The sequence below is a fragment of the Bos indicus genome, chromosome X (assembly GCF_029378745.1).
Source record: "Bos indicus isolate NIAB-ARS_2022 breed Sahiwal x Tharparkar chromosome X, NIAB-ARS_B.indTharparkar_mat_pri_1.0, whole genome shotgun sequence".
Classification (NCBI taxonomy): Eukaryota; Metazoa; Chordata; class Mammalia; order Artiodactyla; family Bovidae; genus Bos; species Bos indicus.
In genome coordinates this window covers 34,370,894-34,398,538 of record NC_091789.1, presented here as the reverse complement: position 1 = coordinate 34,398,538, position 27,645 = coordinate 34,370,894, and the positions used below count along the sequence as shown (strand labels likewise).

Here is a 27,645-nt window from a genome sequence, read left to right as displayed (position 1 = left end):
TTCATGTGAAACACTGCACTCTGTATATAAGGTAGAACCATGTCACGAAATACACTCACCTTGTTGGCCACTGCATTGACATTGGGCCTTGCATCATAGATCGTGAGTTTGTTAACTTGTCTGTTTGTCTCCCTGATGACGTCGAGATATCTCTCATCCTCTTTATTTCGTTTACCACTCATACCAACAAGAGGCTGACTGCAACGCACAATGACGGTCTTGTTTTCAGGATGGATCCATGACAGCACCTACAGTTGGTTCAGAAATTTTAAACTATCAAGAAAACAACTAAATCTCAATTAAAACCATAAGAAAAGAGAGCCCTAACAATCATGATGAAGTGAAACTGATTTTGCCAAAATAGGATGTTTGTTCACCTCTGATTTCCCTGTGTGCCCAGAAACACATGTTTAACCGTTAGGACGATTCAGAGCCAATAAGAACAACTAATTGCTTGACTAGTCTTTTCTCAATTTGCACCACATCTAAAAATGTTAAATGCTAACCTAAAAATAGTTACATCACTTGAAATAGAAAGCTTCAGACATTTTATTTTCGTCTTGAAGCTTGCACCAGATTTGTCATCACCCAGAAACAGCTTCAGTAAAAGGTGAGAGATAAAGGAAACCAGCCCTGGTCCTGTCTCTATAATCTCAACTCATGCCTGCAAGTCATTTTCCCGATAGTCTCAATTGTAGAATCTAACACAGAAAACCCAAAGGAAGCAAACAGAACCTCAGGACAGCCATAGAGCTGCCAGGGTCTCCATAACAAAGCTTGGACATCTGCCTCCTGGGAGAGCTCTTCAAGCTTTTTCTCAGAATCAACCTTCTCTAATTTCACACACAAGCCCAGCACACTTTGCTACCTGGTCGCTCAGCTCATAGCACCTAAGAAACAAGACTGTAAAAGGAAGCTAACAATGTAACATAGCCAAAACTACAGTACTGTCCACTTTCAATGACTGAATAGTTTGGCAGGTGAACTCTATCTCAATAAAGCTGTTAAAAGAAAAAAAAAACACACAGAGGAGCTGGGAGGTAAGCATGGTGGGTGACAGCATGAGCTCTGGGACAGGCACACCTCTTGCGGTGGTTCTGACCTGGGTACTGAGCTCACGGCCTCTTGTCACTTCCTTTCCCTCTTTCATAAAATATGGAGCCACGTGATGGTGTGGCACTGTTGGGAGGACAAATGGAGAACACATAAATCCAGCACAGAGTATAAAAACCCATGAAAATCAGGCACAAGAACCGCAGAAGTGTTCGAGCTCACTTAATACAAAGCCAAGTACGCTGTCATCTTCGAAGTCATCTCCCCACTCTGGCAAATTACAGGCATTGATGTCCATAAAAATTGCAGTGTATAATAATATAACAGGTTAGTGAGAAGAGATTATATGGTAATATGAATGAATACTCATTCAACTGAGTCTCTGCACCTGCCAGGGCCCAGTCAAAATACCACTGTGGCCTTGACTAAGAGTCCAAAGGCTCAGGACTGCGAGCCTGGGTACAAGCTCCATTTTCTAATCTACAGTGTGGAGGTGAGACGTGCCCACCCACCTGCCATGGCTTGGCCTCCAAGAGAGAAAAGATGTGAGATCACTTTTATGTATCTATATATTTTTAATTTAATTTTTTCAGGTTTACTGAGATACACTTGACCTACAACAATAGGTAAATTTAAGGTGTACAATATGTTGATTTGATACAAGATCACTTTTTTTTTTCTGGCCACACTAGGTGGCTTGTGAGATCCTAGTTCTTCAACCAGGGATCAAACCTGGGCCCTCAGCAGTGGAAATGCAGAGTCCTAACCACTGGACCACCAGGCAATTCCCCAAATGAGATCACTTTTAAAAGAGCAAATTGCTGTATATACAATACATTTATTGTTTGATAAAGACCCTCATTCCCCAGTGCTCTCTGCTCTGCTTCCCCACTTCTCTCTGCTTGGGAGATTTAAGACTGGAATCAACAGGCCATGTTAAGAAATGCTATTCTTATGAGTTGTTTCACCTCTTACTTGCTTCTTCTTCTTTTCTACCTTTATAAAAAGGATGCTTGCTATATAGCCAGACCAGGTACAAATAATATAAACTTTACAACATCAACTACCATGAGTGCTTTAAAAGTATATGGTATTATATTAGGTTATTCTTATTGAAGTTAATATGTAGAAGCCATAAATAATTAACAATGTACACAAAGATTTAGCCAACAAAACACTGTTTATAATAGCAAAAGGTTAGAAAGAAGCTAAATGTCTCACAATAGAAAACTGAATGACTCCATATACTGGCACATGAGCAGAGAGTCAACAGTGTGGAAGGTTCTTTCCAAGATAAACGCTAGGTAGAAAAAGCAGATTGAGACACAAACCACAGAGTAATTTCATTTTTTTCAAATAAAAATATGTATGCATAGAAGAAAGTCTGGAATAACATATATCAAAATGTTAAGTGTGGTCCTCACTAGATGGCAGTCTCCTTGATCTTTAACAGTATTTTTTTAAATGTCTAAAATAAATAAATATGTTATTATATGTTAAAGAATTCAGTAACATTAAAACCAACCTGTTGGAGAACAAAGGAATATGTACCCATTTAATGGGAACATTAATGCATGTGGGTTATTTTATTATTCAGTGATATTTTAACACTATACATCTTATTTATGGATAACATAATAAGACTGCTTTCTCATCAATTCTTTTTGTATGTTTATGAGTTTTTTTTAAAGAACTGAATATCAAATATTAATGATTTATTATTAAAAAGGAAATACGTTTCCTGGGTTACATTCAAGAGTCTGGTGGTTAGGAGTTGTATCAGAAAGAGTACATCATCAATTATTAGATATTATTAAGCATTGTAATCTATAGAGAGGGGATGGACAGTTTAGCCTTAAGTTTTTTTAGGAAAAAAAAATGCAAATCGGTGCCCATTACAAGGTAAGGAGGATCAATAAAATAGCTAAGTAAAAAGCTAAGCATTCTATTTGCTCTACAGTGGGTTTCCATTCACTCAGAACTGTGGGAAATGCTGGATAAACATGGCAGCCTGAGCACAGTGGACTTGGCTCAGTTCTTTCACTTCCTCTCCTGCCCTTAATCGCATGAAATTCACACACATGTACATGTGCACTCACATGCACTTTTGACACAGTAGATGTTCAATAAATACTCATTGAATGAAGGAGTGAACAAAATGAACCCACATTATCCTAATCCTTTCTCCTGTGGGCAAGGCATGTCTTAGCAACACAGCTGGCCAGGAGAGGGGTGGAGTCTGTGGCTACAGCACAGAAAAGTATGTTTCAGCAGAGCAGAAGAGGAGCGCACTGGTAACTCTGCTTCATTAGCACAGCATTCTAGCAAAATGAGCTAAAGACCATACTTCCAAGTATAATATATACCTCATGAAGATATGAACAGACACTTGCCCTTAGCGAACCAAGTGCATTTTAATTACAATTCATATTATGCTGCTGCTGCTGCTAAGTCGGTTCCGTCGTGTCCGACTCTGTGCAACCCCATAGACGGCAGCCCACCAGGCTCCCCTGTCCCTGGGATTCTCCAGGCAAGAACACTGGAGTGGGTTGTCATTTCCTTCTCCAATGCATGAAAGTAAAAAGTGAAAGTGAAGTCACTCAGTCGTGTCCGACTCTTAGAGACCCCATGGACTGCAGCCCACCAGGCTCCTCCATCCATGGGATTTTCCAGGCAAGAGTACTGGAGTGGGATGCCATTGCCTTCTCTGCATATTATGTTGATACTACATAAAAGTTTCACACAAATATTCTTTTAAGGAAAAAAATGTCTAGACTTGGAAGTCAAAGGTGACATAACATTAAAGTTTAATTTCCTCAACCTCTGTTTTTCAAAGTCAAAAACAATGTACTTATTATGAGATGCCCTGAAAACTAACAGGGGAAAAATTCTCTAAATTTTTAGTCAATATGATTTATAGACACTTTAGTCAATAAGATTTATAGTGCAACTCATCCATAAATATTTAAGAACCGAAACACTACTTTATGAACTAGGTCCAGTGATACTGTAATATACTGTTTGGGATAATCCGCACTTGTCTTAAGATTGCTAATGGTTTGAATGCAGCTTACAAACGTGATGCAGATAGACAAATCCTAATAAAGGTGCTAAGTAAAAGCCTGTAATTACAGGCTCCATAACATAGGGTATTTCTAGTGTTGTTTCTAACGTGTCAACTGACACTGACCAAGAGCCTCACATCTGTTAATCACTGTGCTACAAATAGAGAAGCCACAGAGACCCTGTCCTCCCTTCTTCCTTTTCACCTAGTGTTACCTGTTCCCTCTCCTATATAAAAACTACTTGAGTTCATGCTCTATCCTTGACTGCAAGCTTCTGGGGGGGGGGCAGGTAACGTCTTACTTCTTTCCTCATTTGGCCTGCTGCTTTGCACTCAGAAGACATTTGATAATATCTTGTGGGACTGAAATTCCAAAAGAGTGTTTCTCTAAATTACTTGACTACCATTCTCATGGCACCCTTTACAAAAGACATGAATTGCAGTACTCACTGGAATTCGGTTTCGGGATCGAAAAGTTGCAACTCTCCTAAGATCTTCATCAGAGGCACGATATGGAACCACCAAGAGAGCTGGGTACGTGTCACACAGTTTGTAGCACTTATTAATAAAAGTGATTCTCCAGTGGTGATTGGGCAAGCCCTGCAGGAGAAAAGGAAGTTCGTGTCAACACAGAGGACTCCTCTCTGGGTCTGGCCATCACTAGGTCTCCTTTCTCCTTTCGAGCAGAAGGCAAACGTGCATCTGACAGCAGAGTGATAACACTCTACTGATTCCCAGTAAGGGAACCAGATTGGTAATCCAGATAACAGAACACAAGACAAAACACAGGTGGGCTCCAAAATTCTAAACTGTCATTGATAAATGCAAATTCTGTTCAACTTGAGATCTTCCTTCATTTCATGCCAAACTCTTCTTTACTACTTGTACAGAGAAACTCAAGCTCACCCCCCCACCCACTCACACACCTTAAAGAAATGTACATTGTGTAATCTTCATGTGTGTCTAATTGAGGGTAGAAAAGCTATCAGGCAACTTCTACCCCCTACTCAAAACAGGGGGAATACTTCAACCTGCTCCAAAGTAGAAAGAAGCTAAGCTTGTAAAGAAATTCACAAAGTATGTCATTGTCAATGTATGGCAAAAACCACTACAATGTTGTAAAGTAATTAGCCTCCAATTAAAATAAATAAATTAATTTAAAAAATAAATTCACAGAAGGGAAGTAAGGAAAACCCCTTTGGGGAGGCTCATTTTGCCACCTCCTAAGAGTTTTCAATCAAGTGGTTTGGGATGGGTGATTGCTCTATGGCTTGTATGACAAATAGAGTCATTTGCATTTGAGGCGGCCGGCTAGTGTGACAGGGACACACAGAAGACATCTTCCATCCTACTGTCTACTCACAAAATTGCATCTAGTGGGGACAAGATCCAGAGGTGCTGGAATAACTCCCTCCCCACACTCACAAATACAGAAGTACGCACAGAAAAGTGAGCCATGTGGGGGCTTGTTTTGGGAACAAGCATTGTACCTTGTCTTTAGGTCTGGCCCCATAGAGTCCAGACAAAGCAGATGAGTCTGATGTCAAGTCCAATTAGAGAGTTACAAGTCCCATCAGAAAGGTATAAGAAAAAAAGATGGAATATAATGGCAGTCTAGAAAAAAATACCTTCAATAGTTCATATATGCATGCAAGCTTAAAAGCAGGAACTGTTTTGTTTCAAGCTAGAAGCTTTGACCTACAAAATAAGTCTAACTACTGTAAATAATACTTCAAAATTAAGGTGCAAATAGTTTAATGTATAACACTACAGAGGTCTCCAAAACATGCAAGATGTTTCAATGGTCCTTCTTCTGCCTCCATATATAACCCAGAAGACAGGTTATTAATGACAGGTACACACAGCCTTTGAAAATGAAATAGTCTAAAGCTAGCAACAAGGCGTACTACTTCATATATGTGCTCCAGAGATAAATTTCCACACCTGCATGTCTGATCAAGACTAAACAGGGAACTCAGCCAAGAGGCCTCATAGTGGAAGTGGTGGCTTAAAGGTTCTCAAGTCTAGTGTTTCGCACTTTGACTTTACACTCACTGGGCTTGATTTGATTCTCAAACCTAATTCAACAAAACTTCCCAATTATTTTACAAGCTTTATAGAATGAGATTTAGGAAAAATCTCATCACAAAACTCCTAGCTGTCCCATGATTTGGTTATAGCAGAGGTCAAAATGCAGCTCTTGTTCCATAAGAGGCATGGGAATCTTCTTAAAAATGCCAGGAGACCTTCACCTCTGAACAGCAACAATACTCGTAGCCTCCTACTTTATTGTTGCAAGTAAATATGCACATGGGTAAAGTTTACTAAGACAGCAATAAAGGCAGTTCTCATACACACTCATCAAAGCTTGCCTGGAAAAGTCATCATTACAGTTCTAATTCATTTGAATCTCTAAGCCAAAATGAATATAACTGAAATCTAACTGCCAGTAATAGTTAAGCTCCCAAACACATAAATACACTGTGACATCAATTCCTGAGTAGTAAGACAGAAGCCTGGCTTTTCTAGACTCTGAGTATTTGATTCATTTTGTGGACAACATATAATGGATGTTCTTCGTGTAGTGGAAAGAAAACAAAATTACCCATGCAACCGTCAATGCAGCTTGAACATGGCCCTGTAAGAGCTTGTAGGCTTCACAGAACTAGACAGACAGAATAAGCCATGTTATACTACTGCTAGGAAAAAAGTATTTAGCAAGGGTGTTACTGATTCTCAAAGAGCATGACCAAAGGCATATATCCTCAGCAGGCACATTTGAGATTCCTCACATGGCACAGTATCTACTGACTTACCTGCCTTCTGTATTCTTCAACCGGATTATAAACGGTCCATCCATCCACATTAAACTTTTCTTCATTCAAAAATGCAAATATTGGCTAGAAAAGGCAAAAAAAAAAAAACAAAAACAGAATGTCAACTTCGGTGTAAAGGAACTAATACTCTACTAATACCACAACCTTAGATTTTTATTTTATTTTTTACCAGATTTGCCTACAATGAAATAACAACCTAATACTTTTTCTTGTCAGTTTTTTAAAACATTTATTTATTTTAATTGGAGGATAATTACTTTATGATATTGTGATGGGTTTTGCCATACATCAATATGAATTGCCCATTAAGCCAGAAATAACAGTGGCAAATTCAGACTAGACTTATGCTACCCTCTATCTTGATTAACCATTACTTTTGAGACCACAGTTTTCTATGACTACAAACATGACTTTTTCTTTTAGTTTTTTTTTTTTTGTAAAGTAATTTATTTATTTTAATTAGAGGCTAATTACTTTACAATAAACATGACTTTTGGTGGTTTGTTTTTAAAATGCTGTTGCACAAAAATCAGACTTCCAGACCCAAAAACACCCATCAATTTTAAGCAGTATTAGCAATCAATCAGGTAAAAGACACTTAAAAAAAAAAGAAAGAAGAAAATCCAACAATGATTAGTAAACAATGCCACTGTCTCAAAAGGGACCAGTGATGCATTAATCTATTAAAAAAGAGACAGACCATTAGGAAAATTCTTAAAAGAAAGAGACAGAACATTAGGAAAATTCTTAATTAACTTCTCTGTGAGTTCTGAATCAACGCCCTGATCTCTGAAACGACACTCATCTCTTCTCTATGCTCATTCTCAAGGTGACATTAAGGAATTTCATGACTTCAAATGCCATCCATACCCTGGTAATTCCTAAATATCTATCACTCTGCAGCTCCACTGTGATCTTCAGACTTGGCCACACAAGTGACCACACCATGGCTAGAGGACTGGGATGTTCACAACTCCCACCCAATCCTGCTCCTCCCAGTCTCCCTATTTCAGCAGATGCCAGCCCCATCCTTCGCACCTTGGCTTATCCTTATCATTCACTGCTAGCACCCTGGTTTAAGGCTCTGCCACTTCCACTTGGATTATTATAATAACGCCTCCTAACTCTGCTTTCATCTTTACATCTAAAGTCAGAGTAGTAGTGGCACAACCTAAGTCAGCTCAAATCCTTCCCCTGCCCCCAAATCCTCCTGTGGGAGCTTTTCATCTCACTTTGGGTAAAAGTGGAAGTACTTGCAATGGCCCCCGTGGCCATCTGGCCACCTCTCCCACGATGTCTCTGCTCCTCTGCTTCATCAGTCTGCTCCAGCCATGCTGGCTTTTAGTGCTGCTCCCCAAGAGCACTAAGCACACACCAATCTCAGGGCCTTTGCACCTGCTGTTCCAGTTGTCTGGAATCCTTGCCCTCATGGTTTCCTCCCTTCTTTCTTTCACATCTCTGCTCAAATATAACCTTAATCAATGAGCCTTTCTCTAAAACTCTACAGAAAAACAACACACACCCCCCGTCAACAGCACCCCTCATCCTCCTTCCCATTTTATTTCCATCACTTGTGACCATTTGACATGTATTTACTTGTTTGTTACTGTTGAACCCCTACCATCCTCTAGACCATGGGCTCCGTGAAGGCAGACACTTGCTTTCTTCCCATCCTCAATCCCCAGTAACTGAACAGTATCTGGCCCACGTAGGTGGAATACAAATTTCTTGATCAAATGGAAATGGAGAGCTTTATACAGCCCCTGCACAAGTACTTTCTCTGGAGGCACTTTTCCTCTAAGTCTCTTCCTTCCATCCATCAGCCTAAGGCCTCAGGTGCACCTGACCCCATTATAGAGAATTATAGAGAATTTCTGGAAAATCATCACTTAGAAGTCTTGGTTTTCTGTGGCAAGAGGTTTAAGGTGAAAGCAGATCAGGATCATGATCTCTGGAAGATCTTCTTGAACTTTCCAAAGCATGTGGCCCCCTCAGTTCAGTTCAGTCGCTCAGTTGTGCCCGACTCTTTGCGACCCCATGAATCACAGCAGGCCAGGCCTCCCTGTCCATCACCAACTCCTGGAGTTCACTTAGACTCACATCCATCGAGTCAGTGATGCCATGCAGCCATCTCATCCTCTGTCATCCCCTTCTCCTCCTGCCCCCAATTCCTCCCAGCATCAGACTCTTTTCCAATGAGTCAACTCTTTGCATGAGATGGCCAAAGTACTGCAGTTTCAACTTTAGCATCATTCCTTCCAAAGAACATTCAGGGCTGTGCCCCCCTCAGCAGGTCTCAACTCTGCACTAGGCCCCAGTGCTGTCTAGTAGCAATGACACTGATCTAGCTGTGCGATTATCGAGGCTTTAGGCTGATAGTGAATCCACAGCAATACTTGATTATTCAGTACCCTTGGGGAAAACAAGTGATTTCTGTTAACTGAAGTTTAACTTGAAGGCAGAAGGACCTTTGGTGAGACGAGCACTAAAATGCATAGCACACATCTTTATTCACACATGGCATCTACAGAACATGCCCAAGCATCCTTTTGGTGACATCATCTGAGCACCAGATACTGCACCTGTCAGGACCTGGCCTGGGTAAATACTCAACACTGCTGAACCTCATGCCAGTGGGATGCGTGTAGATGACGTGAGGCTGTACTGTCACTCGCTTTAGAAGAAAACCTAGAATCTGCTTTCCTGAAATAAGTTCCTGATTTCAACATGGTTTTTGTTCATTTTTTTTTTTCTGGTTTTTAGTTATTTGCATCTTTCCCATGAAGCTTAAGCAAATACGGTGGCTGTTCAAGAAGAATAAAATTGCTTACTCAAAAAGGCCAGATAAAGCTTTCTCTCCAGAAAAATAATGTGTATTAATGCCAAGAGTGTCCTCTGACTTGCCAGCAGCATTTTCAATGTAACTTACTACTTCTCAACCACTAAAAATAAACCAACTCTTTATTTGCTTCCAATATGCTCTTGCATCTTATATTAAAATTACTGATAAGTGTAAGGTAAGTATACAAAATTCTTGTCATCAGAAGCTATTTCCATAGCTTCTTTTATAAGTCACATAAGAGAACTGTCTGTATCATATGGTAATGATACAGTGTCCTCAAGGTAGCACAACCTATCAGGTGCCCTTTCTCATGAAATAGCTCTAGAATAACACGTCACAGTCTGAGTGATGTCTAGATATATAGGACAAGTCCATGACTGGCATCCTTGACTCAGGAAACGTGCCTATGGGAACTCCGTGATGACACTTGATGCTAAGAACCACACTTGGACCTCAAATATTTCAGGCAAGTTTATGAATCAAATAACAGCAAGATATTTCTTGCCATGAAATACAAAGCAACACATCTAACACTGAACTGGAGCTTAAGGTGGAAAAGAACAGATGTTCAAGCCAATATTTTAACTATCCAAATAAATTAGCTGACAATTACAAGAAAATACCTTTTTAACGTATTACTTGCTAGTTTAAATAGGAAAATACGATGTGAACACTGAGCTGTCACTAACTCTTTGGCTCTACTGAAGTAAGCATCCTATAAGAAGCAACGCGGACATTTTCTAAAGTTGAATGTACAGGAATTACTTCCCAGATATTTTAATTTCTACCCTTTTCCCCCCTTAAAGATTAAGATAAGAGAACAAAGCAAGAGTTTAAAAACACAAGCTCTCAATAGAGTAACATAAAGGTGGATTATTACCAAAAAACTAAGACTACTAAGCATTAAAGCAAGGACAACATCACCCATTCATCTTTGCCTTATTATCAAAAAGTATTCCCTACAAGTGATTACTTGTTACAAGGCTAATTACAGCTCCTGCATGAAAATGCTAAAACCTAAAGTTAGCAGCTTACGTTTCTTGAGGATTTTACCTGTCATTTATTTTCCCTTATAGACATGTAGTTTTTAAGGCTTTGAGTCTCTGAGAATTTGATTTGCAGGTTGCCATTTTCCACAGTGATTCCTACCTACAGCCCTGGGTCAGGTTGGGACACTGTTTGGGAAACATGAGTCCCATGGTGGGAACCGCTTCTAGAGACTGTCCCTCGTGGGAACGCACAGGGAGTCAGGTTCAAGGATGGTGATGACGTGCCCTCAGTGACCCTGTCCCTGCACCCATCTTGCTTCCCAAGAAGGATTCAATCCCAGCTCAGGGAGTGGGTAGGGGGTTCAGAGATGGGGTTGGGGTTTCCCCAATGTGCCAGGCACTGCCTGGGCCCCAGCTCACCCCGCTGAATCAAGACCCTCTGGGGGAGGGTGGTAATGGCCTGATCCTGAAGGGCCATGGATACACCAGAACACTAGGAATCTTTCTGAGGGCTCTGTGTGCTCAGACTATTTGAGGGGCTGCTTGACTTTTTTATTTTTTTAAGTGATTTTTGAAATAATTATAGATTGACAAGAAGTTGCAGAGAAAGGTATAGGGAAGACCCATGTGCCCTTTACCCAGCCTTCCACACGTGAGCATCTTGCATAACCAGAGCCCAGTATCAAAGTTGGGCAACTGACATCAGAAAACAGACACTCTCAAGTGCTCACCCCTGGCTTCACGTGAGCATGTCTTCCTTTATTCGGCTGTGTATGAATATTTGGGCATTTCACCAATTCAGATTCCTACTAGTCAAGAAATACCAGGCATGGAGACTTAAAAAAAAAAAAAAAAAAGCAATGTTGTGCATTTTTCCAGGATTAAAAATAGTACAATGTAACATTTGCAAAATGTTAAAGGACAAAGTTGAGATGAAAATCTCCAATTTCACACTGGGGAAGACAACTCTGACAAAGAGAATGTAACTTGTCTTTTTAATTTAGCTCCGTTTATCACTGTTGTGTCTTGTGGGAGCAAAAATCTGAAATGACAGCAGATTTTAGCTTTCGCTTAATTAGCCATCATTTTAAAATGGCACTTATATAAAGATGCACCGACTCGCTTTAAACATCTAGATTGGATTTATTGTTATTGAGTAGATTCTATAAACACTGAGTGATTCATGAGCTTCCTTCTTTGAGGAGGGAGAACTGTGTCACTGAGTTAGAATTCCTAGATCTCTCGAAGGGCCTTCACAGACAGCCAAAGCCTTGTCGTGCTGCCTCTCAGAACTGGATTTTTGAGTGTCAGATTTATAAAAATTAAATACCACTGAAGACAGAGACAGTTACAGAAGAAAACAATTTTCACAGTATTCAAGGAAGTAAATAGATAAGCTCTGTAAGATATAATAGTGCTTTCAAATGATGCTGTCACCACACAAAGCATGGTCATCAGTGGACACGATTCACTGCATCTCTGAGACCTAGCTTTAAAAATTCAGGAAACCAGTCACTAACTCTTTTGGGATAGAATTCTGCAATGTTTGAACAAGAATCTGAGGCATTTTTTCCTAATTTCATTTCAAAATTGAAGACATTAGCCTTTTTCAAAGTTTCCATTTACCACTGAAGGGTGCAGCAATGTAAAATTATCTCAAGAAACAAGACCACTTCATATAAGAACAATAATGCTTTCATTCAAGTTAGGAGGAAAAGTCTAAAATTTTAAGGAAGAACGATAGGAGGTGCTGAAACTTGGCAAAGTTTATAATTCTAAGCAATGGCTTCATGCTTGATACAGCGTTCAGCCTTTTACTATGACTTGACATAGTAAGAATTTGTACAACTGCATCAAAAGTAATATCATCCAAAAGTCTAACAAAAGTCTCATAGGTCAAAAAGCAACCTGTGCATGAATTACCATTGCTACTTCTGTTTGCATAAAGAATTCTCCTAGTTCTACCACTATCCTTTTCCCTGGAGAAAATGGCTTTAATATTCTTGAGTCACCCTTACCTTCATTTATAAATGTACATATTCACTTATTCAGGAAAGGACTACAAAAGTTCACTTGAAATGTCATTTCAATCATTTTAGAAAAAGAACATTCTTTACTATTTGTCAAAATTATAATCATTTAAGGCTGACATTTCTCAGGGTTCATATGTGACATCACTTTTCACTGTAATTCTCTCTCCTGATAACTTTGGCCACGTCAGTGAAAATGCCAACAATCAAATCCAGGTCTACCAAATAAACCTCTCCCCAGGTTTATTTATTTAAAGCTTCAGATCTATGCAGCCACTGGCCTCCCACATACCCACACCTGGTTGTCCCCTAAAACCTGTGACTCAGCACAGCCAAAACGAACTTGTCTTCTCTTCTTTATTCTGTTCCTATGTTGCCCATCTTGACCACTGGCCCCACCATCAACCTGTTTACCCAGGTTGGATTCATCCCTATCATCCATTTCCCCTCATAACTATAACTGGTCAATCAACAAATTCTACTGATCTGATCTTCTTGATCTTTCTCAAGTCTGTTCTCTACAGCCCCTCTCCACTGTCCCATTTTAAGGACTCATTATCACATACCGAGGGGCAAACGATTAGAAATGATGTCAATAAACATCAACAGAGGATTAAATAAAGTATGAGACAGTAAACAGAGTAGTAACAGAGTGAAGAAGCCCACTTGGTAGGCAGTATGTATTGGTAAATTTAGAAAGCAAGCTACGGAGGTGCATATGTAGCATATTCCATTAGGGTCAAAGGAGGAAGGAATATAAATAACGAACTGCCTGCATAGGTTACTATCACTGGGTGGATAGCAATACACTGAGAATGCTGGCTAAAGGGTGCTGGGAGGGAGATATTTTTACTATTTTTACTGCTGTAGTTAGTTCACTCTACTATAAGAAGATACCTGGCTTAGAAGAACAAACTATCTGTCACAGTTCTGGAGGCTGAGAAGTCTGAGGTCAAGGAGCCAGCATGGTCTAATTCTGTTGAGATCCACCTCCTGGTTTATAGAGGATGGCCTTTTTGCTGTACTGCACACGGTGGAGATGTGAAGTCTGGCCTCTTTTTAAAAGGGTACTAATCCCATCATGGGACACCACCCCCATGACTGCATCTAAAGCTAATCACCTCCCATTGCCCTGAGGGTTAGAGCTTCAACAGAAAATTTGTGGGGACACAAACATTCAGTCCTTTAATCTTTCCTTACTTTTCAACCATGCATACATTAGTCATTAAAAAAAAATTTAACATAAATGCTTGCTGAATAAAAGCCCTTTCTAAACAGGATATTCTTATAGGTCACTTGGTGGCTGCTAGCTCCTGTTCATTCATTCCACTGACATTATTAGATACATTTAAGAAACATTTACTTAGCAGACACTATCTCTTGTGAACAAGGTATTAAGCAGATAAAAAGAGAGTAATACACCACTACTGTCTTTAAAGAGTTAGAAATCCTCTGAAGGAGAGAGATGAGGAGGGAGCAGCTACTGTTCATGTAAAGAGGAGCAGGTTAAGTGCCCTGAAAGGTACAGATCAAGTGCCATGTGATGCCAGGGAATGCCAGAGTTACTTCTGGACAGACAGGCCTGGAGGGGTGCTAGTGGCATGGGAGATCACCTGGAAGGGTAAGACGACTTTGGACACGGTAACCATGAGGACCACAAAAAAGTCAAAAATGGAAGAAAACATGAGGCCATCAGCAAACACCTCGGTCTGGCAGCCAGCCCGCAGGTGGGTAGAAAAACAGGAGACCGTGGAGAGATGTGGCTGCATGGTGGCAAGAACAGAGGTTTGCATTTACACTGACAGGGAGGGACGAGAGGCTGAAGTTTCAGAGGTGAAGGGGTGAGATAGTCTGAGCTGCCTCCCAGGGGCAGCAACCTGACAGACAGCATGTGTAGTGTGGGCTGGATCAGAAACAGAAGTACAAAAATCAGCAAAAGCACCATCCCCACAGCTCAGAAGAGATGGAAACCTGAACTAAGTTGGGCTGGGGACGAAGAACACTTTGATTTAGTAAATATTACAGAAAAGAGAAATCTCCCACTGACCCTGATTTTGGAGGAGGAGGAAGATGGGGGGAAGGAAATGACAGCAATAGAGAAATTGGCAGCTCAAAGGAAGCTTAAGGGGAAAATGAGAGATTAATTTTAAACAAAGGTTTAGGCATCAGCTGAAGTCATGGAGCAGCTAATGGGAAACACAAAGCCATGAAGGCAATGCTGGTCAACACAAAAACAAAAAAGACTGGGGATAGCACAGAGCAAGGACGGACTTTTCTAGAAAACCGATATTTAGATGCCAGAAGCAAGCTGCTGCTGCTGCTGCTAAGTCGCTTAAGTCGTGTCCGACTCTGTGCGACCCCAGAGACGGCAGCCCACCAGGCTCCCCCGTCCCTGCGATTCTCCAGGCAAGAACACTGGAGTGGGTTGCCATTTCCTTCTCCAATGCATGAAAGTGAAAAAATAAAGTGAAGTCGCTCAGTCATGTCCAACTCCTAGCGACCCCATGGACTACAGCCCACCAGGCCCCTCCGTCCATGGGATTTTCCAGGCAAGAGTACTGCAGTGGGTTGCCATTGCCTTCTCCAAGAAGCAAGCTGAGGAACTAGAAAAGGAGGGCCAGGAGATTGAGACCTCAGAAGCCACAGGAGAGGTGTCTGCCAGCGTGATGATCTAGATGCTCTAATTGATATTTCTGCTGACAACATCTAAAACTGCTGGATAAAACAGAAACCCTTTTTAAAAATGCACTCATGAGCCTACAAGGGAAGAAGAGACTCTCAGAAGCCCAAGCCAAACTGTGAATGGAATGCAGAGAACAAGAAGAGTGGGCAGGACTGGTTTCTGTGGCCTCTTCGGCTGCAGGAGATAAGATGTAATGCCCTGGGCTGGCCAAGATGGGTGTCAAACTGGAAACTTCCTTCAATAACACTGTACCCTTAGGGCAAGAACAAACAGGAAACAAGTTCCTGAGACTCAGAGGGAGCTTACCTGTCTAGGTGAACTGTGCTGAGCAAGGGAGCCTACAGCACAGGGCTGCCAAAACTCATAAAACTTTCACAGTCCCAAAAACATCCTGCAGAGAATTTAATCTGTGAGTGCCCCATGCTGGGAGTGCCCCCCAAACGCCTGGCAGAAGAAAACGTAAAACTGCCTTCAATCCTGGCCCTGGAGTCTTCCCACAGATAAAGGCCCAAGGAATGAGTCCACAGGCAATCATCACCAACAGCCCAAGAAAGTAGGCCCCACAAGCCAGGAGACCAAGCCTGGCTGAAGAGAGAGGTGGTGAATTAAGTGGAAGACCCAGCAGCCCTGACACAAAGGGATGCTCTGTCAATTCTAACTTGGGACATCTGGTGGATATTTTATAAACATCTATTGCAGCTATTCAATTAAAAAAAAAAAAAAAACCTTTGAATGACGGTGTGGTGGAAGAGGCCAAGGTCTTACAGACTACCAAGTAGGAGAACTTGTAGGGCCTGGAATCACTTTCAAAACAACAGTTTCGATGAACTTATTTGCAGGGCAGCAATGGAGATGCAGACATAGAGAACAGACTTGTGGGCACAGTGGGGAAAGGAGAGAGAGGGACAACTGGAAAGAGTAGCATCGAAACATATACATTACCAAATGTAAAATAGATAGTGGGAATTCACTGTATGACTTAGGGAACTCAAACTAGTGCTCTGTGACAACCTAGAGGGGAGGGATGTGGTAGGAGGTGGGAGGAAGGTTCAAGATGGAGGGGATATATGTGTACCTATGGCTGACTTATGTTGATGTATGGTGGAAACCAACACGACATTTAAAAAACTTTTTTTAAATTTTAATTGGAGGCTAATTACTTTACAATATTGTAGTGGTTTTGCCATACATTCACATGAATCAGCAATGGGTGTACATGTGTTCCCCATCCTGACCCTCCCTCCCACCTCTCTCCCCATCCCATCCCTCAGAGTCATCCCAGTGCACCAGCCCTGAGCACCCTGCCTCATGCATTGAACCTGGACTGGCCATCTATTTCACATATGATAATACACATGTTTCAATGCTATTCTCTCAAATCATCCCACCCTCGCGTTCTCCCACAGAGTCCAACAGACTGTTCTTTACATCTGTGTCTCTTTTGCTGTCTCACATAGAGGGTCATCATTACCATCTTTCTAAATTCCATATATATGCATTAATATACTGTATTAGTGTTTTTCTTTCTGACTTACTTCACTCTGTATAATAGGCTCCAGTTTCATCCACCTCATTAGAATTGATTCAAATGCATTATTTTTAATGGCTGAGTAATACTCCATTGTGTATATGTACCACTGCTTTCTTATCCATTCGTCTACGGATGGACATCTAGGTTGCTTCCATGTCCTGGCTATTATAAACAGTGCTGCAATGAACATTGGGGTACACATGTCTCTTCAGTTCTGGTTTCCTCAGTATGTATGCCCAGCAGTGGGATTGCTGGGTCATATGGCAGTTCTATTTCCAGTTTTTTAAGGAATCTCCACACTGTTTTCCATAGTGGCTGTACTAGTTTGCATTCCCACCAACAGTGTAAGAGGGTTCCCTTTTTCTCCACACCCTCTCCAGCATTTATTGCTTATAGACTTTTGGATAGCAGCCATTCTGACCAGTGTGAGATGGTACCTCATTGTGGTTTTGATTTGCATTTCTCTGATAATGAGTGATGTTGAGCATCTTTTCATGTGTTTGTTACCCATCTGTATGTCTTCTTTGGAGAACTGTTTGCTTAGTTCTTTGGCCCATTTTTTGATTGGGTCATTTATTTTTCTGGATTTGAGCTGCAGGAGTTGCTTGTATATTTTTGAAATTAATTCTTTGTCAGTTGCTTCATTTGCTCTTATTTTCTCCCATTCTGAAGGCTGTTTTTTCACCTTGCTTACAGTTTTCTTCATTGTGCAAAAGCTTTTAAGTTTAATTAGGGCACATTTGTTTATTTTTGCTTTTATTTCCATTACTCTGGGAGGTGGGTCATAGGGAATCCTGCTATGATTTATGTCAGAGAGTGTTTTGCCTATGCTTTCCTCTAGGAGTTTTATAGTTTCTGGTCTTACATTTAGGGCTTTAATCCATTTTAAGTTTATTTTTGTGTATGGTGTTAGAAAGCGTTCTAGTTTCATTCTTTTACAAATGGTTGACCAGTTTTCCCAGCACCACTTGTTAAAGAAATTGTCTTTTCTCCATTGTATATACTTGCCTCCTTTGTCAAAGATAGGGTGTCCATAGGTGCGTGGATTTATCTCTGGGCTTTCTATTTCATTCCATTGATCTATGTTTCTGTCTTTGTGCCAGTACCATACTGTCTCAACACGGCATGTAAAGCAATTATCCTCTAATTAAAAATAAATTAATTAAAAGAAAACAGCCCTCCCCCCGAAAGAAAACCCAACAGTTCCCCCCAAGTTGCAAGGCAGGGAGTGGAAGGGAGGATGTGAGGACCAGCGGTGAGCACTGTGCTTCTGGACATGGAGGGCGGCACGGGGAAGCGGAGGGCAGTCCAGCTGGGACCATAGTCCCCAGAGATGGGCACAGGGAGGATGGCCGGGCATGTCTCAAGACCAGGGGAGAGGGCAGCGGAGAGAGACAGAAAGAAGACAGAGGGCAAAGTCTTACAGGATGCAGGAAGGGAGGAGCTTTAAAATCATGATTAGACCCTCTATGACCCAAGTTTACTGTTAATTTAAGAAAAAAAAAAATGTCCTGGTCAGAAAAAGAGATGGAGAACTAAGCCACCCTTGGGTCTCAGGCCGCATCCAGGCTAAGAGGTGCGTGCACATGTGTAGCTTCTCATTCAATTCCCAGGTGAAAATGAGCTTCTGGTTGTTGGCTATTAATCTGTAATCAGCCTAGAAAGGAAGAGTCTGCTCCATTTCAGTCTGGTTTACAACCTCAAAGCACAGAAAAAGTACCCCAGGTCATTCATTCTCGGTTCGTAGGGTCAAAAAAGAGGTGTATCCTCCCAGCCCCGTGTCGTATCCTTTATGGAATTATTTTGGTAGGCAAGCACCATGAGAAGTGCCATGAGAACACAAGGGGAAATGGCTCTGCTCAGACCACACGGCAGGGCAGGCTGGGGTTCAGTGAAGCCAGGAAGAAAGACAAGGGCCCTGCTCGCTGCTCTCCACAGAAAAGGCCTTGGAACCCGCAGCATCTCTCTTGGGGTCAGAGCCAGTGGATCTTCTCCCCTGGGCCCAAAAGATGGTCAAATTTACTAAAGCAAACACCAGAAGACTTTACAAGTCTCTGACTGCCAATCAGCTCATAGAAGAACAAAAAGTAGGAAATATGGCAATACTGCAGAGCCGAATCCAGAAAGGGGGCAAGCGCAGAGACACAAACCTGAGTGAGCCATGCTACTCCGCAAGCAGGGTCACAGGTGGAAAGAACAGAAAACAACTTCTGAAGAGCTCTGTGTATTACCTGGCACCACTGCCCATACATCCCATTTCTACTTAAGATTTTTTTTTTTTTTTTCACGCTCTCAAATAGACGACTTTCAACTAATCCTTTGGCAAGGTACAAGCCTCAGTTGGTTACTGAGACTACTAACTGTTACGTGTGGAGCATCTTTCTTTTAAAGGGCTTAAAGTGTCCCACATATGATCACAATGACTTTTTTCATATTCTTGGGAAGAGTGGGTCAGAGTAATCATCCTTATTCTCTCCACCTGCTGGGAAACACGGGGCGCTAAGAACAGAAGCACTGACATTTATTGGGCACTTACTGCGTGCCAGGAGCTCTTGTAAGTACTTTTCATTTGATCCTCACATAACCCCCTGTGGGGTGGAGACTGTTATTATCCCCATTGGAGATGAAAATGCTGAAGCACAGAAATATTACATGATTTTCAAAGTTGCGAAGCAGGTAAAGGACTGAGTTGGATTCAGACATGGAACTCTGGATGCCTGGGTCCCATGCTGGCAACCACCATGCAGAAGGGACCTGCGAATGACTCCTCCCACTACTGAGCTTCCCCAATCCAGGCCACTGGGAGCCTGGCAGCTGGGTCTCGGGCTCCATTTCTTCTAGCTCTACATTTCCCTTATGTGAATCTACAGACCATGAGTTTAATCATACACTCAAGCCCTTCATTTAAACAAATGTCAAGAAAATCCACACAGACCTAAAGATAAAGATATATTTAAGCAACTGTATTAGTGCATGCTGCTGCTGCCGCCACTAAGTAGCTTCAGTCGTGTCCAACTCTGTGAGACCCCATAGACGGCAGCCCACCAGGCTCCCCCATCCCTGGGATTCTCCAGGAAAGAACACTGGAGTGGGTTGTCATTTCCTTCTCCAATGCATAAAAGTGAAAAGTGAAAGTGAAGTCACTCAGTCGTGTCTGACTCTTAGCGACACCATAGATTGCAGCCTACCAGGCTCCTCCGTCCATGGGATTTTCCAGGCAAGAGTACTGGAGTGGGGTGCCATTGCCTTCTCCTGTATTGCTGCATAAACAAACTTAAAACACAATTTATTCTACATATTCTATCATTATCAAACGTTCTAGACTACGAGTAACAGAAAGCCAAAGACTTTATACCATGATCCAGACACACACAGATAACAGATAGAGATGCTCTTAATATTTTCATGACTCAATAACAGATTGGGATTCAGAGTTTAAAAGAGAAAAACTCCCATCTAAAATTTGTATTATCTCTGATGATTCCATCTGAGTAAAACAATGAGCAAACAATAAAGGAAATCAATGAAAGAGGATCTTTAGCATTGAACATACGACTCTAACAATTAAACTATTTTTCTGTAGCAGTATCAGGCTCTGTTCATATGTACACCTGCCTTTAAAAAACAACCATGATATCAGAGGCATTGTCACATTTCTTATCATAAAAAGAAATACTAGTTCTATCATTTCCTTAGAACTAGTATTGACTTGCAATATCATTTAAGAAAATGGTACGATTTCTACTGTTTGAAAAGCAAAGCAAAAATAAAACAAGAAAATAAATGTCCCAGTTCAAAAAGAAAGTGCAATCTAAACAATTTTCAAGTCTTAATGGATTGACTTAATATAGAACCAATCAAGGTAATGGTTTGGGATCCACTGTGTGTGGCTAAACGGCTCAAGGTCAATTCAAAGTTTCAGTCCCAAATGAACACACCGAGTGGTGAAAATACTAATGGGGAAGGACGCAAGAGAGCCAGGGCTGGTGTGAAAGAAAAAATCTCACTCACATGCCACTTGCTCATGGCTCGATTTGGAACCCAGCTCTCTTGGCCTCCAGACACCATTTCACCAACACAACTGTTACGTTACTTCTGGCATCCAGTGCCAATAACAATCACTGAGATAATCTGCAGCTGCTTTGACAGTTTCAGTAATGTTAACAAAGTGCTATTTTTCAAGCAGGGGCCCTTTGTATTGTTCAATGCAATCAGGCTTAGATTACGCTTCCAGGAAATCCCTTTCTGGCACACTCTCGCATTCCCCACTGTGGCAGTTTGGAAACTTTTCTTCCCCTCCTGTCTCAGAGGAATAATTGTCCCTTCTCCTTTCCCAACCTGCCCTGCAAAATGGGCTTCAGCCCATGCCCCCACCCCACCCTGTTTTCTGCTCAGGAAAGGAACCCTCTTCTCTCTTGCTTTCCCCTGCCCACCATCTTCATTCACCTTTTTCAGATTCTCAGGGAAACATGTCTTCCCTCCAGCTGACTGCTACCACTACTTTGTGTTTTGAAACATCCCTTGCTCTCTCTTTAAACCTCCATCAACTGGCTCCCATCCCCACCACTCAGACCACCGCCTGCGATTCATAAAAGTTTAACCAGTGTATGCCTATACTGGACACTGGAGGGGCAGGATGAGAAAGGAGTGTCCCAGCCTCAAGCAATCCACAGTTAGGGGGTCCAGTCCCCAAGGACCTCTTCCTGAGTGTCCTCCCCAGCCCCACAACCTCACACACCCATCACCACAACTTCGCACACCCATCACCACCTTCTCAGAGCTCACTCTGCCTTTGGCTTCCACAGATCCCAACCTGCAGGCTCTCCCCATCACCTCTCTCACCATCATTCTCCTTGCTAGCTTCTCTGGTACACACCAGAGCTCCTCAACCCAGGACCTACAGGTGAGCTTCCCAGGGGCTCCAAGTCCCCTAAAATTTTACATCCAGTTTTGTACCTAAGTGTGTCTGTCAGTGGAGGAGAAACCCTAACTTGCACCATGTTACCAAAGGAATCCATGACTCCAAACAGATGGAGCACCACGATTCCAGGTCTATACTTCTGGACTCTCTTCTAAGAGGTGGGCTTGCAATTGCTGCTGGAAACTCTTGTCAAAAGATACTAACTGGCCCTGCGAGCAAAACAGAATTCCCCATCCTCCTTCCTCGCCCCAGCTCCTACCTGCTTCCCCAAATGAAATCCGTTTTTTACTTCCCTGCCCTGCTATCCCTCAGGCCGCAGACCTCAGAAGGAAGGATGACTCACCCTTCCTCCCGGTTCTCCGAGATCAAACTACCGCCCAAGCATGTGGTCTCCACCTGCACCACCAGCATCTTGTTTGGTCCTCCCTCTGACCCTACTCCTGGCTTCATTTATTTCAAAACCTTCACTAAGTCTCTGCTACTTCCCAAGGTACAAGCTCCTGAGTCAGCAGATCCCTCCACCTGATGTGCCCAGCTCTTGCCCCCTCCTCCCATCCCATGCTTTCTGGCGCCTAATAAGCACTCTCCATGCTGCCAACTTACCCTCCCTAGTGCTGAGGGTCAGGATCTTGCCTCTGCCTAAAAAACCACCTCCTCCACCATCCTCGTCCACAGGAAATGACAACCATCCTCAAGGCCCAACCCAAATGACTATCAATTCCACGCAGGCTTTTCCAGCTGGACCTGTTCCTTTTCTGGGAATCGCCAGCTGGCTTCCCTGGCCTCTTACGGCACTGGCTGTCGACCAACCTGTATCAGAGACATATGCGTTTGTCACATCACTTCTGTTACATCCCCAAATGTAACCAGGTCTCATTCGTCGTACTACAACTTCTTGTCATCCACCTTCATGGCTCCCCCAACACAACCCAACACACTACCCTGAAATGAATTTGACTGATGAAATACCTGCACACACTGAATGGAATAGCAGGGGCTAACATTCCAAAGTGAAAGTGAAAGTGAAGTCGCTCAGTCATGTCTGACTCTTTGCAACCCCATGGACTGTCGCCTATCAGGCTCCTCCGTCCATGGGATTTTCCAGGCAAGAGTGCTGGAGTGGATTGCCATTTCCTTCTCCAGGGGATCTTCCCGACCCAGGAATCGAACCCGGGTCCCCTGCATTGCAGGCAGACGCTTTACCATCTGAGCCACCAGGGAAGCCCCAAGCTATGTCAATAGCTGATCTGTTTTTATCTCTATTTTGTATTGTTTTGGTGAATAGTTTGATTTTCTTTTTTAAGATGACTTTGAGTGGTTAAAATTTAAGAGAATATAATTTTCCACAACTTTGTATGAGCCATTCAGTTCCCGTTTTTTTCTCCAGTTTTTCACTTTATTGTCTTCCTAAACAAAAAAGTAGGGATGCCTAGCACAGACACAAAAAATAAAGCAAAGCACCCCTCTGGACCACTCCAACGACAGCAACCCAGAATCCTATATCCTCTGATAACACACCCACAATATCCAGAAATCCATCCCAAGTCTCTCCACAGAATGAAATTTTCCTTCACTTTCCTCTGAACCTGTATTCACTTAAAAAAGCCATCATTGTACATCTCCCATGCAGAAGTGATTATGCTGAGGTTAGAGAGATAGATAAAGGCTGATCCCGCCTTGATAAGCTCACAGAATAGGAGGGGGATGGGCAATTACTATATAATTATGACAGAAGCCAGACTGAGGGAGGTAAGTGCTCCAGTAGCAGGACCTACAAAGTCCAAACAAGTGACAGGTGTGATGAACTCCCACCAGGGATCACGCATGATGTGGGAAAGGATCTAGGACTGAGCAAAATGGTGAGGGATGGGCTCTAGAGAGATGAAGGGACCTCAGGTAGAGGGGACGGGGAAACCAAAGATTGAATTGAGAAAGTTCTATGTATACCAGAGGGGCACAGGGCCATCCTATGTGGTTGGAGTCTAGGGTATAAGCCATGGGAAGTCACTGAACATTTTTTGTGTGAAGAGAGGGACATAGAGTGACATGATCATACAGTACTTTTAAAAAAAGACAGCAGCAAAGAGGAGGATAAGTTGGAAGGAAAGTGAGTTGGGAAGCACAGGTAGATGGGAAGAAATATTCGAGTTACTCATAAGCAGAACCTGGGCTTCTTCCCTCATGGCTCAGATGGTAAAGAACCAGCCTGCAAGGAAGGAGACACAGGTTCGATCCCTGGGTCAGGAAGATCTCCTGGAGAAGGGACTGGCTACCCACTCCAGTATTTTGTCTGGAGAATTCCATGGACAGAAGAGCCTGGAGGGCTACAGTCCATGGAGTCGCAAAGAGTCAGACACAACTGAGCGATAAGCAGAACCACACAATAATAATAATAATAACACCCAATAATAATAATAACACACAATAAGCAGAACCTACAGGATTTGGAATTGATGCAGCTAGGGAGGCAAGGCAGGGGAATGAGAAAGCTGACTTCATAAATAAAATACAAGGGTGTAATGTACAGCATAAGGAATATAACCAATATTTATAATAATAAAATGGAGTATAATCGGTAAAAATACTAAATCACTATATTTTATACCTAAAACAAATATAACATTGTAAATCAACTGTACTTCAATACAATAAATAAGTTTTATGCCTGATTGGGGCAGGGCAGTTGACTTCAAGTTCTTGAACCTGAGAAACTGAGGATCATCCAAATTGAGGGATATGTAGGCTGAAGAATAGTTCTGGTGAACTGCAAAGAGGTTAGGGAGATGGTGAACTTGTGATTCTCACAGACTTCCAGAGGAAGGTGTTTGAGAGGTTCATTTAGATTCACTCAAGGCCAATTTTCAAGACTAGATTTAGAAATTACCCATATAGCGATGACAGCTTAAGCTATGGATTAAACAAAATCATCAAGGCAAAGTGAGTAACAAGACAAGAAGGTTGATAGGGAACCACCACCAAGATGTCTACACTTAAGGAAAAAACAGAGGCAGTGGACACTAGGAAGGAACAGTCAAGATGGTACAGCAACACAGAAACCAAGACTCACAAAAAGAGAGTGGTCAAAATTACTGAATGCTTGGGGGAGATCAAAAACAATGAAGACTGAAGTGAGTCACTAGATTCAGCCAGAGAGAGGTCTCAGTTCCAAGGAGGTACCTTCAATAAAACTGGATACTAGAATGGTCTAGGGGAATGAATGAACCAGAGATGTGGAGAGACTAGAATGTTCTTTCCAGAAGTTTGGACTGAAATGAGAAATGGAATAGTAGTTTAGGGGAAAGCTGGTTCAACACTTTAACTTGTTTTTAGGGTGAAGTGAAGTGAAGTGAAAGTTGCTCAGTCGTGTCTGACTCTTTGCGACCCCATGGACGAAACAGTCCATGGAATTCTCCAGGCCAGAATACTGGAGTGGGTAGCCATTCCCTTCTCCAGGGTCTCTTCCCAACCCAGGGATCAAACCCAGGTCTCCCGCATTGCAGGTGGATTCTTTACCATCTAGTAAAACCAAAAGGAGACAGAAAATCCCAGAGAAAGGAGATGACTGATCAAGCAAGATCACACAGGAGATGGACTGGGGCCTCAGCTCCTTCACACCTGCTGTGTAAACCATCTTCACATCTCTGATTATATAAGGCCAGATATGCAAAACTCAGGACAGAACCCATCCCCTCAATTAGTTTTCCTGGATTAGATGTACATTCTCACTTTCACAGTAATTCCAAAGATGTATTCCCATTAAACATTTTATTCTAGTCATTTAAAAATGTTAATATTGAAATATCTTTTAAATCACATATTTAACCAATAACTGAGAAAAGGCTTAACATGTATTTAACTCTTTGATATCATCACATTTGCTGTAAGCATCACATTTGAATCTCCAATCAACACATGACTCACAATGAGTACTCCAGATCCCCCTAGACCACAAGTCTTTGTATAATTGCCCTTTCCATCAGTCATAAATTTCCTTTGATGGAAAAACTGCTGATGAAATTCAGAAAGAAAGAAGCCATGTCTTGCTAGAAAAAAATTCAGGTCCCTATTGCCCCAAAACAAATAAATAAATAAAAGACAGGCATAGGAAGAAGAGTTCCATCTTTCATCACCTTCAGTCTAGCTGGAGCACTATTTATTCTATACTTAAAATAAAGGCATATATTTATTTAAAGAATTATTCCCCTGTTCTCCCCTTGATAGATGTTTGCCTTCAAGTTTGTTTAAAGTCAAGCAGAGGATCCTGTGATAAACCAAAATGGAAAAGAATACGAAAAAGTGTATATACATAAATATATAATTGAATCACTTTGCTGTACAGCAGAAATTAACACAACACTATTAAATCAACTAAACTTCAATAAAAATTTTTAAAAAGACATTTAGAGAAAATTCTGAGAACACTATCAAAAATAAAATCAATAAATCTTTTGAAATTTAAGTTTCAAATAAAACAACAACAAAAAAATAACAAACTCAAGCAGCAGAAGTGAAGGAGGCATTAAGAGGACACAAGCCAGGAAAAAAGAAAAAAAAAGAAGGCAAGATCAAGGCAGAATACAAAGAAAGATGGTTTGAAGAGCAAGATGCGTGGAAAGCTTATTTCAGTCCCTCAGTAAAACAAGGTGAGATTACTAAGTCTGCTAAATAGGAAGGAAAATTTTAGATATACACAGCCCAAAACTTGTTATGCACTAAGTCATAGGTTGTAAGCAACAAATGCATAAGTCTGTCCTGCAAATATACAGTAAACCCCATAAAATGACATTTAAAGTGTCAGTCCTTAAAAATAAAGAATCTGCGCCTAAACCACAAATCCGGATTTGAGAAGTACAATGGCCCTTGGGCTCAGAGCACTTGTTTCCACGTATAACTGGAACCACAGAAGCCTGACCCGCCTCACTCTCAGTTCCCAAGCTGAGGGCGATGAGCTCTGGGATGTGATGTCACAGCACTTCACGGACATGCCTGTGGTCACCTTGCCACCTTTGGCCTTTGGAAGAGGGCTGGCCCAGGTAGAGGGCAGGCTCGGGGGTGGCAGGGGTCACTTGCACTGAGCCACCCCATACAAACTGGCAGAGGAGAGGCTTGTGCCCTCTGGGAATAGGTCAAGCTTCTGTAGTAAACAGCCTCGCACACACACCCCACTGGGGAACGCAGCAGAGGAAGCAAAGGAGAACCCGGGAACCTACCAAACTGTGGGCCAGTGGGAAGGCATATCTTGTGAGGATCTCAAACATGTCTCTTCTGCTGTGACCCTCCTGTTTCAGCGCGAACCTCAGGTTTCTCAAGTCCTGGGGGCAAAGGACAAATGTGCCAATTCAGTCTGCAAACTGAGTCATGTTCGTTAGCAAAAAACCTTCTATTCTGGTAGAAGATCGACTTACCTGAAGAGGCAACAAAGCTAGACCACTAAGAAAATTACTTTGTTTTGTACCATATCTTGAAATATCTGGTTTTAAGAACCCCTGAAAATATTCCCATCATCGTCATGATTGTAAAGACAAGACAACTCACGTTAAACAGAAGACGGAGTTAAAGTTCATTTGTTAAAAAGAAAAACCAAACCTTGCCTAGTGCATTACTCCAATGTCTGTCTAACTGCTTTCTGAGGTTTTTTTTTTTTTTCTGAGGTATTTTAATTATAAAACTTTTATTCATAGGACTTTTATCAAAT

General features: G+C 41.9%; 1 protein-coding gene across 6 annotated transcripts in view; it reads right to left on the bottom strand.

Annotated features, from left to right (window-relative positions):
• Positions 1 to 27,645, bottom strand: part of MTM1 (myotubularin 1) — a 96,372-nt gene that overhangs the window by 20,241 nt on the left and 48,486 nt on the right. For all 6 annotated transcript variants that reach the window (XM_070784882.1, XM_070784883.1, XM_070784884.1 and 3 more), the window contains 4 exons: positions 27,161 to 27,262; positions 6,934 to 7,017; positions 4,568 to 4,717; positions 60 to 248 (listed from right to left, as the gene is read on the bottom strand). In XM_070784882.1, the coding sequence (XP_070640983.1) occupies positions 60 to 248; positions 4,568 to 4,717; positions 6,934 to 7,017; positions 27,161 to 27,262 (525 nt within the window). The remainder of the gene's footprint in view (positions 1 to 59; positions 249 to 4,567; positions 4,718 to 6,933; positions 7,018 to 27,160; positions 27,263 to 27,645) is intronic.